We start from the raw sequence: 14,894 nt of genomic DNA on the forward strand, positions 1-14,894 counted from the left end.
AAAGATCAATCAGCATGTCTGAAGGGCAATTAGCAATCAGGAGAGAAGCCAAAACGGTAAATAAACTGGTGGTGCAAACTTTCTTGAAATGCACTTTATCCGTCAGAATACATGTGCTTGTTGCCAGCAGCTACTTGTTTCTTTTCAGTTTCACTGGAACAGCTGCAGACCAAGTGACTCCCCCGAGGGCACCTGGGCAGCACTTGTGGCAGGAGGAAGCAATATCAAATTCAATTTTACCTCACTTCCATTAAGGAACCAATATCTCTCCTCTACAACAAGATCAAGTGCATTACATTAAAGTGCAAGTCCATTTGTATTTTCTATGAGTTGTTTAAATAGCTGAGGAATAATAAGGCACATACATTTATTTAGCCAATATTGGATAAAAAAAGAAACATTTTCACCAACTTCACTAAACATCGGTAGCTTTTAATTATTTTTAAAAAACATGCTGCAAATAAAAAACTCTGCAAGAAGCTCAATACACAATGGAAACCGGGACACTAAAAAGTGATGCACGGCACCCAGCTGGGACCGGTGGCCAACTGTCACTGGAAACTAAACTATACATTTGATTGGCTCATTTTAACAATGTGATCATGATTCCTTCAGATATTATTGCGGAACTGCTGTAAGCTTGCTAGCTAATGTAGCTAACCTAGTCATTTCAAATATAACAGCGCACCATGCTCACCCTGCATTTCATCAAGTTGGTGAAGATGTTTTTTGGCTCATGTTTTTTTATCATCGTTTTTGAAAGTCCAGTGCGTTTCTCCTAATGGAAATGTTAAGGGGGCCGTTGTAGTGTGTGCACCTGTCAGCCTCCATTATAAACAGCTCCTGACAGGATGGTTCAGTTTTTTTCCCAGCCTGTCGTATTTTAAGAGTTAAAAAAAAAAAAAGTACCAGTGTAACAACTTTAGTTAAAATGGTTGACTGCAGTCCAGCATATTTAAAGGGTCCAATGCAATTATGTGAACCAAAACTAAGACTTCAGGATATTAAACTGACAATTTGAAAGTACAAGGCTTATCTTGTGAATCCAGTTTAAAGCCCCTTTACCCAAAATACATTTCCATTTATTATCTTGCCATATTTTCCTGTTGAGTAAGTTATGTTCAGATTGTTCTTTACATTCCCTGATCTATTCAGAAGTCTATCCTGACTGCACCGATTTAAAAATGCTAATATTAAACCTGTTAAATATTAATGAATCGAGGGCAGGGGACAGCTGAAAACCCATTTCCAACATTGGTTAAGATCTGACAAATATCAATCAATCAATCAATCAATCCACACAATATCTTCTATCACATACTGATCACTTAGTTGAGCAACCACATACTTTCATTATATGTTTTACTTTTGTAACTCTCGATGTTGGTGACAAAAATAACTCCTTGTGTACTTGTACAGCCAGCCAGTCATATTTTGGCATTTTAAGTAGGGTGCTGCTCTGAGGTTTTGAGTTATATTACCTAGGTCTTCTTCTTGAGATATTATCCATTGTATCCTTGTCTTGTGATGTTTGACTGAAAGGGCAAAAGGCTAGACCTACTTTGGTTGAACCATGTAGCTGCGTCCCTGCTTTTGACAGAGGTGTGCGATTGACTTGCCAGATTGAATGAAAATTTAAAATATTGGTCATTTTGGGTAGGCGTGATACGATACGATAATACTGTATTTTTCAGATCATTTGTCGGTCGAATAATCGATTATTATTCGCCAGGGCTGCCGAATAATCGATTTTGATCATGGTCAGTTTCTGGCAACCCTAGTTGTTACGTGTTGGTACGTGCACAGGGGCCCCTGGAGGTACTAATACGGTCTTGATAGTACTATAGGTATTTTCTGGTTTAAAAATATATTTATGTTGAAAATAAACCCTTTAGATTTGATCATTTAAAAGTTACCAGGATATGACCTGAGTAGGACATTTTAAGTAAACCTTTTCTTAATTACCAAAAAGTAGGGCTGCAATGAAGGGCTTTTATATAATGCTGATCAATGGTCAATAACATTCCAGAATATAGCAAAGAGTTTCTCAAAGTTCAATATAATATCTTTAAAGATTTTTAGAATGGAAACTTACATATTTGAGGCTAAAATTAGAATATTTTGAAAAGTGTGAAAAATAAATAACAGGCTATTGAAGAAACTATAGTGTAAGAAATTACTGTTATCCCATCAAGGAAATTAAACGCACCTAAACAGGGCCAATTCAAAAGGGTTGCTGCCCACATGTTGCTGGATGTCTAAAGAGAAATAAGTGTTATGGATCTCTACCGATTCACATTATCACCAACATGTTAGTGGTGGAATGAGGCAGGTGAAACTCTCAACATTGTGGTAGGCCGATATACAATTTGCTTTGATATTTGTTCAAAATTATTAATTGAACTGCTTTTCCCCCTCCATCAAATCATTAAATGCAAGCACAACAAGCTCATACTTTGTTGCCGGAGTATTTCTATTTTGAATTAATAATACAAAAAAGGAAGGAATAAAAAGGAGAACCTGCAGCTATAAAGTGAGACCTTACCTCGGACACACAGCAGGGACATCGCAGCGGGATTTTGTGCAACAGTTCCTCCAAAGCCGATGAGCCTTCAGTGAGTTTGCAGCCCAGTTGCCTGTTGCACAGCAGTCATGAAGACTACTCTTAAAAAACCTTTTCTTTCTTGCAACGTGTCATTCTTCTTTTTTTTACAGATGTGAGGACAAGGTGGAAAATCCAGAGGGTCCTGGTGGTTTCAGGGATGGCTGTCACTGGCAAACACCGACTAACTACCTACCGGCTGAAAAATCTGGTAGAGCGGGGCGGCTCTTATGCTGCATTCAAGTGCTGCAGTAAAGATAGGAATTTGGAACAACGCGCAAAACACAGACCTGTACATGGTTAATGTTCGCCTAAAGTGTTGATGTAAATGAAAATAGTTCAAATCAACCGTGTGAGGCCAGAGAAAACATTTACTGAAATCTTATACATTGTCACACACCAAGTTTCTCATGACTTGGACATGTAGCCTCTAGTCTAAAAATATTCATTATGTATTCCCACCTTGTTCTTCAAAAATACAGGAAGTGGGTGTGAATTATACAGGATGTCATGTATTAAACAAATGTTAGCGTTTTTTTAAACCCAATATTTAATGTCAATGACATTTCTGCCTTTAGAGAGCAAAAAAGAAAAGACAAAACACTTTTGATTTCCATCAGTGTAAAATGCATTTATTTCTTTAAAGATTGTGCATGCGAGAGTTAGTTTATCAAGGCCAGTCAGTTGAAACACTTCCAAGAAATCTGAAATAGCAAGGGTCAGGAAATTAGTGGCCTTAACCATAAATATGTGGCTGTTGGCGTCAAAGATGGTATAAGCTTGTTTTTCTGTTAAAAGGAATGTACCTTCAGTTTCAGCCAAAAACACCTTTAGTTTCCTAGTCGAGATGGGTCCCATCCTAAAAGTGAAAAACGCAAAAACATGAGAACCAAGCATCAACTCAGAAACTGCATTTGCACCTTGCGATTTTTTACTGAGATGGAAACTCACCCTGTTCAACCTCTCTTGGTGCAGCTTCAGTCTTGGCTCTCAACTTCCTGCCAAGACTGAAGCTGCCACTGGGTTGGTAGCTGGCTGGCTGGGGCACAGGCTGCTGGGCCTGGGGCCTGGGCTTGGCCTGGTAGCCGGCTGGCTGGGCTTGGCCTAGTAGCCCGGCTGAGGACGGAGCTTGGCCTGGTACACTGGCTGCTGGGCCTGGGGACGGAGCTGCAGTGAGTTTCTGGGCTGGGAAGCCAGGATGCTGGGCCTGGGGACGGGACGGGAAGCCGGGCTGCTGGGACTGAGTACGGGGCTGCGGTGAGTTGCTGGACTGCTGGGACTGAGGACGAGGCAGGAAGCCGGGATGCTGGGCCTGGGGACGGGACGGGAAGCCGGGCTGCTGGGACTGAGTACGGGGCTGCGGTGAGTTGCTTGGCTGCTGGTACTGAGGACGGGACAGGAAGCTGGGCTGCTGGGACTGAGGATGGGGCTGCGGTGAGTTGCTGGGCTGCTGGTACTGAGGACGGGACGGGAAGCCGGGCTGCTGGGCCTGAGTACGGGGCTGCGGTGAGTTGCTGGGCTGCTGGTACTGAGGACGGGACGGGAAGCTGGGCTGCTGGGACTGAGGACGGGGCTGCGGTGAGTTGCTGGGCTGCTGGGACTGAGGACGGGGCTGGTAGGCGGGCTGCTGGGACTCAGGACGGGGCTGGTAGGCTGGCTGCTGGGCCTGGGGACGGGGCCGGTAGGCGGGCTGCTGGGACTGAGTACGGGGCTGCGGTGAGTTGCTTGGCTGCTGGTACTGAGGACGGGACGGGAAGCCGGGCTGCTGGGACTGAGTACGGGGCTGCGGTGAGTTGCTGGGCTGCTGGGATTGAGGACGGGACGGGAAGGCAGGCTGCTGGGCCTGAGGACGGGACGGGAAGGCGGGCTGCTGGGCCTGAGGACGGGACGGGAAGGCGGGCTGCTGGGCCTGAGGACGGGGCTGGTAGGCGGGCTGCTGGGCCTGAGGACGGGGCTGGTAGGCGGGCTGCTGGGCCTGAGGACGAGGCTGGTAGGCGGGCTGCTGGGCCTGAGGACGGGGCAGGAAGCCGGAATGGTGGGACTGAGTACGGGGCTGCGGTGAGATGCTGGGCTGCTGGTACTGAGGACGGGACGGGAAGCTGGGCTGCTGGGACTGAGTACGGGGCTGTGGTGAGTTGCTGGGCTGCTGGGACTGAGTACGGGGCTGTGGTGAGTTGCTGGGCTGCTTGAACTGAGGACGGGGCAGGAAGCCAGAATGCTGGGACTGAGTACGGGGCTGTGGTGAGTTGCTGGGCTGCTGGTACTGAGGACGGGACGGGAAGCCGGGCTGCTGGGACTGAGGACGTGGCTGGTAGGCGGGCTGCTGGGCCTGAGGACGGGGCTGGTAGGCGGGCTGCTGGGCCTGAGGACGGGGCTTGGCCTGGAAGCCGGGCTGCTCGGCCTGAGGACGGGGCTTGAAGGCGGGCTGCTGGGCCTGAGGTTGGGGCTGGTAGTCGGGCTGCTGGGACTGAGGACGGGGCAGGAAGCCGGAATGCTGGGACTGAGTACGGGGCTGCGGTGAGTTGCTGGGTCCTTGGGACTGAGGACGGGACGGGAAGCTGGGCTGCTGGGACTGAGTACGGGGCTGTGGTGAGTTGCTGGGCTGCTGGGACTGAGGACGGGGCTGTGGTGAGTTGCTGGGCTGCTGGGACTGAGGACGGGGCTGTGGTGAGTTGCTGGGCTGCTGGGACTGAGGACGGGACGGGAAGCTGGGCTGCTGGGACTGAGTACGGGGCTGTGGTGAGTTGCTGGGCTGCTGGGACTGAGGACGGGGCTGTGGTGAGTTGCTGGGCTGCTGGGACTGAGGACGGGACGGGAAACTGGGCTGCTGGGACTGAGTACGGGGCTGTGGTGAGTTGCTGGGCTGCAGGGACTGAGGACGGGACGGGAAGCTGGGCTGCTGGGACTGAGTACGGGGCTGTGGTGAGTTGCTGGGCTGCTGGGACTGAGTACGAGGCTGTGGTGAGTTGCTGGTCTGCTGGGACTGAGGACGGGACGGGAAGCCGGGCTGCTCGGCTTGAGGACGGGGCGGGTAGGCGGGCTGCTGGGACTGAGGTTGGGGCTGGTAGTCGGGCTGCTGGGACTGAGGACGGGGCAGGAAGCCGGAATGCTGGGACTGAGTACGGGGCTGCGGTGAGTTGCTGGGCTGCTGGGACTGAGTACGGGGCTGTGGTGAGTTGCTGGGCTGCTGGGACTGAGGACGGGACGGGAAGCTGGGCTGCTGGGACTGAGTACGGGGCTGTGGTGAGTTGCTGGGCTGCTGGGACTGAGGACGGGGCTGTGGTGAGTTGCTGGGCTGCTGGGACTGAGTACGGGGCTGTGGTGAGTTGCTGGGCTGCTGGGACTGAGGACGGGACGGGAAGCTGGGCTGCTGGGACTGAGTACGGGGCTGTGGTGAGTTGCTGGGCTGCTGGGACTGAGGACGGGACGGGAAGCTGGGCTGCTGGGACTGAGTACGGGGCTGTGGTGAGTTGCTGGGCTGCTGGGACTGAGTACGAGGCTGTGGTGAGTTGCTGGGCTGCTGGGACTGAGGACGGGACGGGAAGCCGGGCTGCTCGGCTTGAGGACGGGGCGGGTAGGCGGGCTGCTGGGACTGAGGTTGGGGCTGGTAGTCGGGCTGCTGGGACTGAGGACGGGGCAGGAAGCCGGAATGCTGGGACTGAGTACGGGGCTGCGGTGAGTTGCTGGGTTGCTGGGACTGAGGACGGGGCTGTGGTGAGTTGCTGGGCTGCTGGGACTGAGTACGGGGCTGTGGTGAGTTGCTGGGCTGCTGGGACTGAGGACGGGACGGGAAGCTGGGCTGCTGGGACTGAGTACGGGGCTGTGGTGAGTTGCTGGGCTGCTGGGACTGAGGACGGGGCTGTGGTGAGTTGCTGGACTGCTGGGACTGAGGACGGGGCTGTGGTGAGTTGCTGGGCTGCTGGGACTGAGGACGGGACGGGAAGCTGGGCTGCTGGGACTGAGTACGGGGCTGTGGTGAGTTGCTGGGCTGCTGGGACTGAGGACGGGACGGGAAGCTGGGCTGCTGGGACTGAGTACGGGGCTGTGGTGAGTTGCTGGGCTGCTGGGACTGAGGACGGGGCTGTGGTGAGTTGCTGGGCTGCTGGGACTGAGTACGGGGCTGTGGTGAGTTGCTGGGCTGCTGGGACTGAGGACGGGGCTGTGGTGAGTTGCTGGGCTGCTGGGACTGAGGACGGGGCTGTGGTGAGTTGCTGGGCTGCTGGGACTGAGGACGGGGCTGTGGTGAGTTGCTGGGCTGCTGGGACTGAGTACGGGGCTGTGGTGAGTTGCTGGGCTGCTGGGACTGAGGACGGGACGGGAAGCCGGGCTGCTGGGCCTGAGGACGGGGCGGGTAGCCGGGCTGCTGGGACTGGATCCCCAAAATGGGGCCGGGCCATGCTGGCTGTGGACGAGCTTCTGCGTAAATAGCCATGATAGGGAACTGTCGAGAAAGGATTACAAAGGTCAACCTAACTAGCCCATCTTAGGTTTTGAAAAACCTAAGATCAATTTCTGTTTTATCATGAAGTCAATGAATCATATGTTTTGAGCAGATCTGTAGATTTGTAAACTTGGTTATAAAAAGACAATACTTTTGAACTTTGCATTATGAGTGTTATTTTAACCTTTTGTCTTAAATGGAATACTTGCCTGAAGCTCTCCAATAACTAGCAGCCATAGCAGAACCACACTAAAAAATAAAGAAATATTAAAACGAGTAATTTTAGTGTATAATGTTGAAAGCAGAAGAAGCCATGTCAAAGTTACCGAAGAACAAGCACCATGGTTTTATCCAGATAAAATATCAAAACACAAACTGAAGTGCCTCAACACAAAAAGTTTGACGTCCTTACACAGTGGTACTCTGGTAGGAAGCTTGCAATTGTTTTAACCTGTTCGAAGAGCCAATCCCAGCACTTCCTGACATTTTGATTGGAAACAGGTGGAAGCAATGGGGCTTGATTCATTGTGATGCCCAGGTGTCTTTAATATAAAGTATTTTCATTTACTCCTCATAGTTCAGCTTCTACCATTTATTATTGAATTATTTGTTATCATGAGAATGCATAGTCTATGTTATAAAGCCAGTCTCTGGTCTTTCAAGTTAATAAAGTGGAATCCTTTTTAAGAAAAAGTGGAGACCTTTGTTCACTCTGCTCTATTGTTTGCTAAAGTGCTTTGCCTTCATTGAGGTCTACCAAAGGTTTTGAGAACATTTCCATTTTTATAAGATGTTGATTTAAATCATATATTGTTTGCAGTGATTTAGTTGGTAGATGTCTTCCTTTGCTGCAATATTTCCCCTAATACAACCATCTTTCTTAGAGCGGGAATAGTGTGCAACTTTGGCTGAGAGGTGTCACGCTTCACCATAGGCCAAGATAAACTAACTTTTAAAAGCGTTGCATTTAAAAGTGAGTATTTGCAACAATCTGCCTAAAACCACTTTGGCATTAAGTGTTCAATTGTTTGTGAAATCACTGATACAGATACAGTAAACCCACTGCTCCAATTATATAGTTTAATGTTAAGCACACTGCATATTTTTCATCAAAGCCAATATCCTTATTAAAGTTATTTGGTAGCTCATCCACAACGGAGTCTTGGTTTTATGAGTTAGTTCCATCTAGTGGTTAAAAAATATATTGCATTCAAGACTATATGAAAAAATATATAAATAAAAAATTATAGTTTGAACCTCTGTAAAAGGGTCAAGAAACATGCTGTTTTTTTTACATGGCATTAATGAAATATATGTTAATCATATGGGGTTTAATTTCGCAAACGGGATTTTTAGAACCTTCTACATTCAAGCTTTTCTGGAAGTTTATGGTCACCTTTATATTATCTTCTCTTGTCACCATCAATAATAATAAATATAAATATATATAAATATATATTTTATAAAAAGAAACTCTTTAACTATAATGGCACCATGGGACAAGTAGGTTGATGCTAAAATCAATACTTTATAATATATACAAGCAATGGATTAAAAAGAATTAAAGGGATTGCCCCAAAGTCAAAAACCCATACAGTGGAGTTTATAACGATTCCTCAATTTCCCTTACAATCTTCAAATGTCTTTAAGCCTTTCCAGCCTCTTACTTTTCAGTTTCATGTAGTCTCATTGCACATGTTTTAAGCTGGCATTGGTTTGTATTAATTTAAGAGAAAAAGCTCTGAACAATAACTGTACAAACGTGTCCAACTCAAAGCAACAGCTAATGATCAGCAGCTCGAGACGGATACAGTATGTCAGAAGTCAGTGCAGATTATAAACAAAGCAAAGCCTTTTTTTTGCCAATACGAGGAAAAATATACCCTTAATATGTCATTAATATCACTTTTACTGTCTCATCATTTTGGCTTTCCCTGCTTCATTATGACTTACTTTTTCATTATTATGAATAACTATCAGAGCGCTCTTGGTGGTGGAGCTGTGTGCCGGCCAGCGGTCCAAAGAAACATAGTCATGAGATACAAGGTGAAAATATTGAGATGGCAAGCCATTATTTTGGAAATAAGATAAGATAAGATAAAATGGACCTTTATTAATCCCAGTGGGAAAATGCAGTAGTTTAACAGCAACAGGGTAAGAATGAAAAACAGGACAGCACAGATGCACACAGATTAAAGACAAAATAAAAATGATAAAAAACTATGAAATAAGAGATGAATTCAAATGAACATATATGTTGGGTCATATACATATTAGATATATTTACATGAATGTGTGCAGTGTGTATTTTATGTCCAGTAATTGTGTCACATTGTTGACCCCTTGTTGTGCAGCCTGATGACTACAGGCACAAAGGACTGTCCGAGGCGCTTGGTGCTGTGCCGAGGAGGGATGAGTCTGTGGCTGAAATCATGATAAATATCATCATAATAATGCCACTGTAATTCAAGTCATAATAATGAAAGAAAAAGCGAAAAATAATATAGTAGGCCTAAGTAAAATACAATGAAATAGTAAGTCATACAAATAAGATACTAAGTCAAATTTAGATAGTAACAATAAGGAGATACCAAGTAATAATAATGTCTTACAGGATACATTTTTTCCTCCCAGTGACGGAAATGGGCTTCCATACTAACAAGCCAACTTGCTAGCTTACAGCAAACGGTTGCTTATTTTCACACCCAGTTGAAATGTATGAACATTGGCCTTCATCTAGAGCAGCGGTTCCCAACCTTTTTCAACTCAGGGCCCACTTAAGAATCACATTTTTCTTCGAGGCCCAGATTCAACCATAAACAATACGGAGGCTAAATAAAGTTCTGATTGGTCAATTCAGAACATGTGACACGTTGTAAATCCAGTAGAACAGACCGCTGACAAGGACTGTAATGACCGTTGCTAAGGAGGATCGAGAAAGAGAAAGGAAAAGAGGTTAAAATAAAGAAAATCTTAATAATGAAAAAGTTTCCACACAAAACATAATGCTTTGCAAATTATTTGGAGGCAAATATTGAATTTACATTCAGTTAATAAATATAACTATTCTTCTGGCTAAAATAAATATTTTAAAAAGTCAATCAAGGAGTCATCTTAATGTAAGGTGTTTGAAGAGTAGATAAAAAATGATTGCCTCTAACCTGCAAGTTGCTCTTTAAACGTGTGATGATCTTGACCTAGAAGGCATGTGTAACCTGACCTCAGTAGTCAGTAGTCTATTAGAATAAGGTTGAAGGTATTTTCTTTAGTATATGCAGTAACATCAGATAACCAGCAGATGGAGGTGAGCATACAAGGGAAATAAGCGAATAGCTCAATGCTATTAAAACTGAGGACTTTGTCACAACAAGGGTCAATAAGCATTATGTTTTTTATATTTAAGTCAATTCGTTAATCTATATTTTGAAAGAATACGAGCAACCCTTTAACCAATAGGCCCTTATTCTTTGAACAGACTCATTGCACTGCAATGGAGACCTGTTCAAAGTGATAGTGATAATATCTTTATCCTGCAGAAACCACAAAGCTACATAACAACAGGATTTAACAGGGTAGATGCTTCTTAACATTGTTCAGTCCACACAAAAGTCAAACATAATCGTGCTTCATGTAAAGCACTTTTCCATCATCACTTTTGCTTTTTTCATATTTTGTTTAGAAAAAGTAATTGGCTTTTATACTTTTTCATGTGCAATGTGAAAATTGCACAAGGTCTTATCATTTTTAGTTTTATTATTTGTAATTTGGTATTTCATCATACTAGCATTTATGTGCATCACTCGTACTAAATATAATTGTATTTATTGTTTTTACTTTTTTATTATATTGTATTATTGGATATGAGCTGGTGTTGCCATCTCTTCAAACTCTCTTGTCCGGTGTTTGTATATTTTGCTTGTACTAAATATATAAAAAGCACTTAAAAAGCCAACCGCAACAACTACATCTGAAATAAATTAGTAGAATAACCGGGTTCACAACATAATTTAGCTATTTCTTCATTAAATCTAAATGAGAATCGAGTTTATTACCAGGTACGTTTACACATATATGGAATTTGTTTTGTTGTCTGGTGGTGCAAACTAGAAAATCACAAGAAAACAAGTTTTAAGAGAAGGTAAAAAATATATTGAGTAAAAAGTATAAAGACAGGTATTTACACCAAATTGAAATATACTGTACACACACAAAAAGGTAGTAAAGTGAATATATGACAATATACTGTCAAACTGCAGTATTTTATATTTTAAAGGGGAGGGCTCAGGGCTGTGCAGAAATGTGTACAGAAGAGTGCAACATATATTCAGAGAGATGAACATGGCTAACAGTTACAAAAAAAAGCATATGTTGTTCACATGGTGTGCATTAATGTAATGCATAATATTTGTCGGGTGGGTAAGTGCCACCCTGGCCGAGTTGACTAGTGAGTGGCAGAGGTCCCACCCCAGGGTTAGATCAGGGACGTGCACAGGTACCGGCTAATGTTGCCCGTGCAACGGCCCTTTTGAACTTTTTGGCTGACCTGCCCCTCTGGAGAGAGCGAAACAATTTTTTTTCTGTTGTGGCCGAATAAACATGATAAACCCAACAATTAGTATTGTAGAGTCTCGCTGCGATAAAACACACCTTGCCAGCGCTGTCATCTTCCCCCAGTCACGTGACTTTGTTTACAATCTGACAGCTGAAAGCAAAGGAAAGCCCTCCGAGTCCGGTCCGGCCTCATATGGCTATGGTGATGTGCCTGGCTGGCTTTGGTGGCAAATCCTCGGGTCAATCTGTCCCCGGAAATGTTCCCGTTTTTAAATATGCTTAAATTGATTTAAATATACTTGTTATTGTGTTTCTGTCTTTCTGTGTCTTTTCATCTGCTCCGTAAACTCCCTCTCTCTCTTTTCTTGATCGCCCTCTCTCACATAGGCTACGGGAGAACAGTTCACTGTCCCGCTTCATTTTAGGATTTCTGCCATGTCTCTACTTTAGTTTGGCCATCTCTGTTATTAAGTTATGGAATACTAAATACATAAGTAATTAGATACCTTACCGTTACTGCTCTCATAAAGAATGATAAGAATAAGAATAATGTGTATTGAACTGGTTTAATCAATTAGTGAGTTTATTTAAGACACAGCAGTTACAATGGTCAAACTACATTAAAACAGAATTGTCCGCATTTTATCTTTAATAGTTACTAACATTAGATATGTTAATGAGATTTTTTTCCCTTGGTTTTCATTTTTTTTATAAAAAGTTCTTACGTTTTCAGGGGGGTCGGCGCTTTTTCTAGTTTAGAGCAATAGCCCCTCCATATGTCTGTGTACGTCCCTGGGTTAGATAATCCCGTCTGGGCCCACACTGTGACCTCGGGATGACGCTCCTCCCCGGCCCAGCCCCTCTGCGATGCACCGCCGTGTCTGCCCTGCAGTCACAGAGACAACAATATTCCCACACTGTCAAGGACTAGCAGAGCCACCAGCTCGGGTTATCTCCAGCTGCGTCTGATGCTTTGTGTCGAAAATACACCTACTGTCAATGTCAACCAACTGCGGCAAGGTGAGTGTGTTTATTGTAGGTTTTTTTTGTCAGCGTTGGCTGCGAAGAGACGGAGGAAAAAGGAGAACAAATGCTAGGTTGGGCAGCATCGCTTCGGAGGCTGAACAAGGATGCCTCGGTCGGTCATAGTGGTAAACACGCAGCCTCGCCTTTCTACCGATATGTTCCGCTCCTAAGTGCCATGTCGTCTTTAAACAAATAGTCGTTAAGAGGAAGCATGATGATAGCTTGTTTTGTGGCGTTATGTTTTTTTTTTAACGCATTGGCACAAAGCGGACGGTAATGGGTTAACACGTCAACGTTGTTTCATCGTGTATACGGGTTAAAAGGCTGGATGAAAATTATTAAATTGTAAACAATCTTTATTATTTTATGATTAACTGGACTTGTTCAACGTTGCCACACCAGCGGCCTGTACCCTAAATGTTATCACCATATTGCCCCGATATCACTGGGAACAACAGCGGTACACAAATGGTTACATTTGAAAGAGTAGAGCAACATGACTTCCGCTTACATTTTGCAAAAATAAAAGCATGGTGGTTGGAAAATGCTTCAATCATATTTCAGGGTTAAGAAGAATATGACAGCAAACTCAAAATCACTTGGTTTACTAATGAATGTGTAATGCTTGACATACGTTCATTTAAATAAAAATAAGGTGCAAAAGGAAAGTAAAACATATTACAGGGTAAACAACACTGTCCAAATTATATTGGCATCTTTAAAAAAAAAAAATCTTGTTGGCCATACATATTACTCTTTTGAAAGCCTTTTTTCTAGTGGATTCTCCAGAGCTTTTATTTTGAAGGGCAGACTGACTTTCTGATCAATTGTGGTTAATATATGTAGCTTAGTATTTTGATTGTGCATTACATAAACTATGGTTGAGAATAGTCTAATAGCTTAAACAGCAATAATATATCATTAACCATACAGAATAACCTGTAAGTCTTGCTACTAAATAAATCAAAAATGAAATAGATCCTCTTTGGGAATCATCATAGGCATCATGTCATTTTCCATTAGGGACTTGCTGTGTTTACTGCTCTCAGTGACATACTGTTAATATAGTGATGTGTTTATAAGGACTGTGTTATCAGCAATAAGATGAATGCAGCCGTTATTTAACATTAGACAATATAAAACAAGAACCCACATGGATACAACATGAAGGTTAATTTAGTTCAGTAGGTGATTTACTTATCGACAGTACCTGACTAGTAAATACACCCAATAGGAACAACTTCAATCCAATCGAAGGTTATACTCCTGTTATCCAAACTCTTTTTGACAACCTGCTTTCTTCTGTAATCATTATGTCGCAGATCGATGGGTAGCTGTTTTTATGATTAAATCATACTAAAAAAGCACTTTATCTGTATTGTAAATGCAATCAAGGTTGTGGGTAACATAATTGTACCGATAGTAGAAGTAGACTTTGTCATTTTGTGGAATAAGGGTTTGGCATATGAAGCTAAGATGGTTAAGAATAATAATAATTTTCTCTGATTATCTAACTGGTTCGGTTCTACTTGGTAGTTGATGAAAAAACAATAGATATTACTCGACATTATGATTAAGATTTCCTGCAAAAACAAACACTGGAAAATGCCTGATAAATATGTGATAAATAACAATTGAATACAATGGATTTCGATGTTTAATGTCGACTAAAAACTAGGGATGCTCCGATCGATCGGCCGCCGATCCCTAGTTTTTAGTCGAGAGCCGATCGCATCGAGAGCCGATCGCATGACGTAAAATACACGACACCGTGCGCGGCAAAACCAAGCCCCCAGGAAGTGCGCCGGACTCTGATGAGAATATTCGTTGTGGGCCCGGAAACACTTTTTCCCATTGACTTACATTGGGAAAGAGTGGTCTGTAAATCGTTGGATCATTTTTTAAACCAAATAAATTACCCAGTATGAACGTTTGTATAGTCCTTATTAAAAACATTCGGTCCTCAAGTTGTAAAATGTGCTAATAATGTTATTCTGAGAGTTATTTTCCTCTGCATTTTGAACGTGCATCTAACCCACGGGACCGCGCCGCCCGGCACATTCATGTTACGTGTTATGACTGTAACAGTTTGGAAGATTTAGCAGCCTGGTATATTACACAGTTTTAGCGGCATATATATATATTAGTGGTGCACGATAATTATCGGTCCGATATTAGGAATTATGACGTCATCCCGATAAACCCGATAAAAGTATTAATAGCCCCGATAATATACAATATATTTTTTGGGTAAAAAATATAGGGTAAAAAAAA

At 43.8% G+C, this 14,894-nt stretch overlaps 3 protein-coding genes across 6 annotated transcripts in view; 1 reads left to right on the forward strand and 2 right to left on the reverse strand.

The window, feature by feature from the left end:
- The window catches only part of LOC117452197 (protein unc-13 homolog B-like), a 101,687-nt gene extending 98,918 nt beyond the window's left edge, over positions 1 to 2,769 (reverse strand). Inside the window, exon 1 of the mRNA XM_071204288.1 lies at positions 2,546 to 2,769. Within this exon, the coding sequence (XP_071060389.1) occupies positions 2,546 to 2,567 (22 nt within the window). The 5' untranslated portion in view covers positions 2,568 to 2,769. The remainder of the gene's footprint in view (positions 1 to 2,545) is intronic.
- A 448-nt stretch (positions 2,770 to 3,217) lies between these two features.
- Positions 3,218 to 7,453, reverse strand: LOC117451919 (uncharacterized). The gene is made up of 5 exons (XM_034090287.2): positions 7,370 to 7,453; positions 7,253 to 7,292; positions 3,554 to 7,043; positions 3,409 to 3,461; positions 3,218 to 3,306 (listed from the first exon to the last, which is right to left on the reverse strand). The coding sequence occupies exons 1-4, from the start codon at positions 7,384 to 7,386 to the stop codon at positions 3,433 to 3,435; spliced, it is 3,576 nt and encodes a 1,191-aa protein (XP_033946178.1). The 5' UTR covers positions 7,387 to 7,453; the 3' UTR covers positions 3,218 to 3,306; positions 3,409 to 3,432.
- A 4,999-nt stretch (positions 7,454 to 12,452) lies between these two features.
- rusc2 (RUN and SH3 domain containing 2) overlaps positions 12,453 to 14,894 on the forward strand; it is a 54,728-nt gene continuing 52,286 nt past the window's right edge. For all 4 annotated transcript variants that reach the window (XM_034090946.1, XM_034090947.1, XM_034090948.1 and 1 more), the window contains exon 1: positions 12,453 to 12,614. The gene's annotated coding sequence lies outside the window, so the exon portion shown is untranslated. The remainder of the gene's footprint in view (positions 12,615 to 14,894) is intronic.

Source organism: Pseudochaenichthys georgianus, chromosome 9, assembly GCF_902827115.2.
Source record: "Pseudochaenichthys georgianus chromosome 9, fPseGeo1.2, whole genome shotgun sequence".
In the NCBI taxonomy this organism is placed as follows: domain Eukaryota; kingdom Metazoa; phylum Chordata; class Actinopteri; order Perciformes; family Channichthyidae; genus Pseudochaenichthys; species Pseudochaenichthys georgianus.

What these genes read in the sequence shown, in the direction of transcription:
- LOC117451919 (XM_034090287.2), bottom strand. An exon ending in TAGTTATTGGAGAGCTTCAG is followed by an intron (nt 7,044 to 7,252) that starts GCAAGTATTCCA and finishes CTTTCTCGACAG; the next exon opens with TTCCCTATCATGGCTATTTA. An exon ending in ACCAAGAGAGGTTGAACAGG is followed by an intron (nt 3,462 to 3,553) that starts GTGAGTTTCCAT and finishes TTTCACTTTTAG; the next exon opens with GATGGGACCCATCTCGACTA.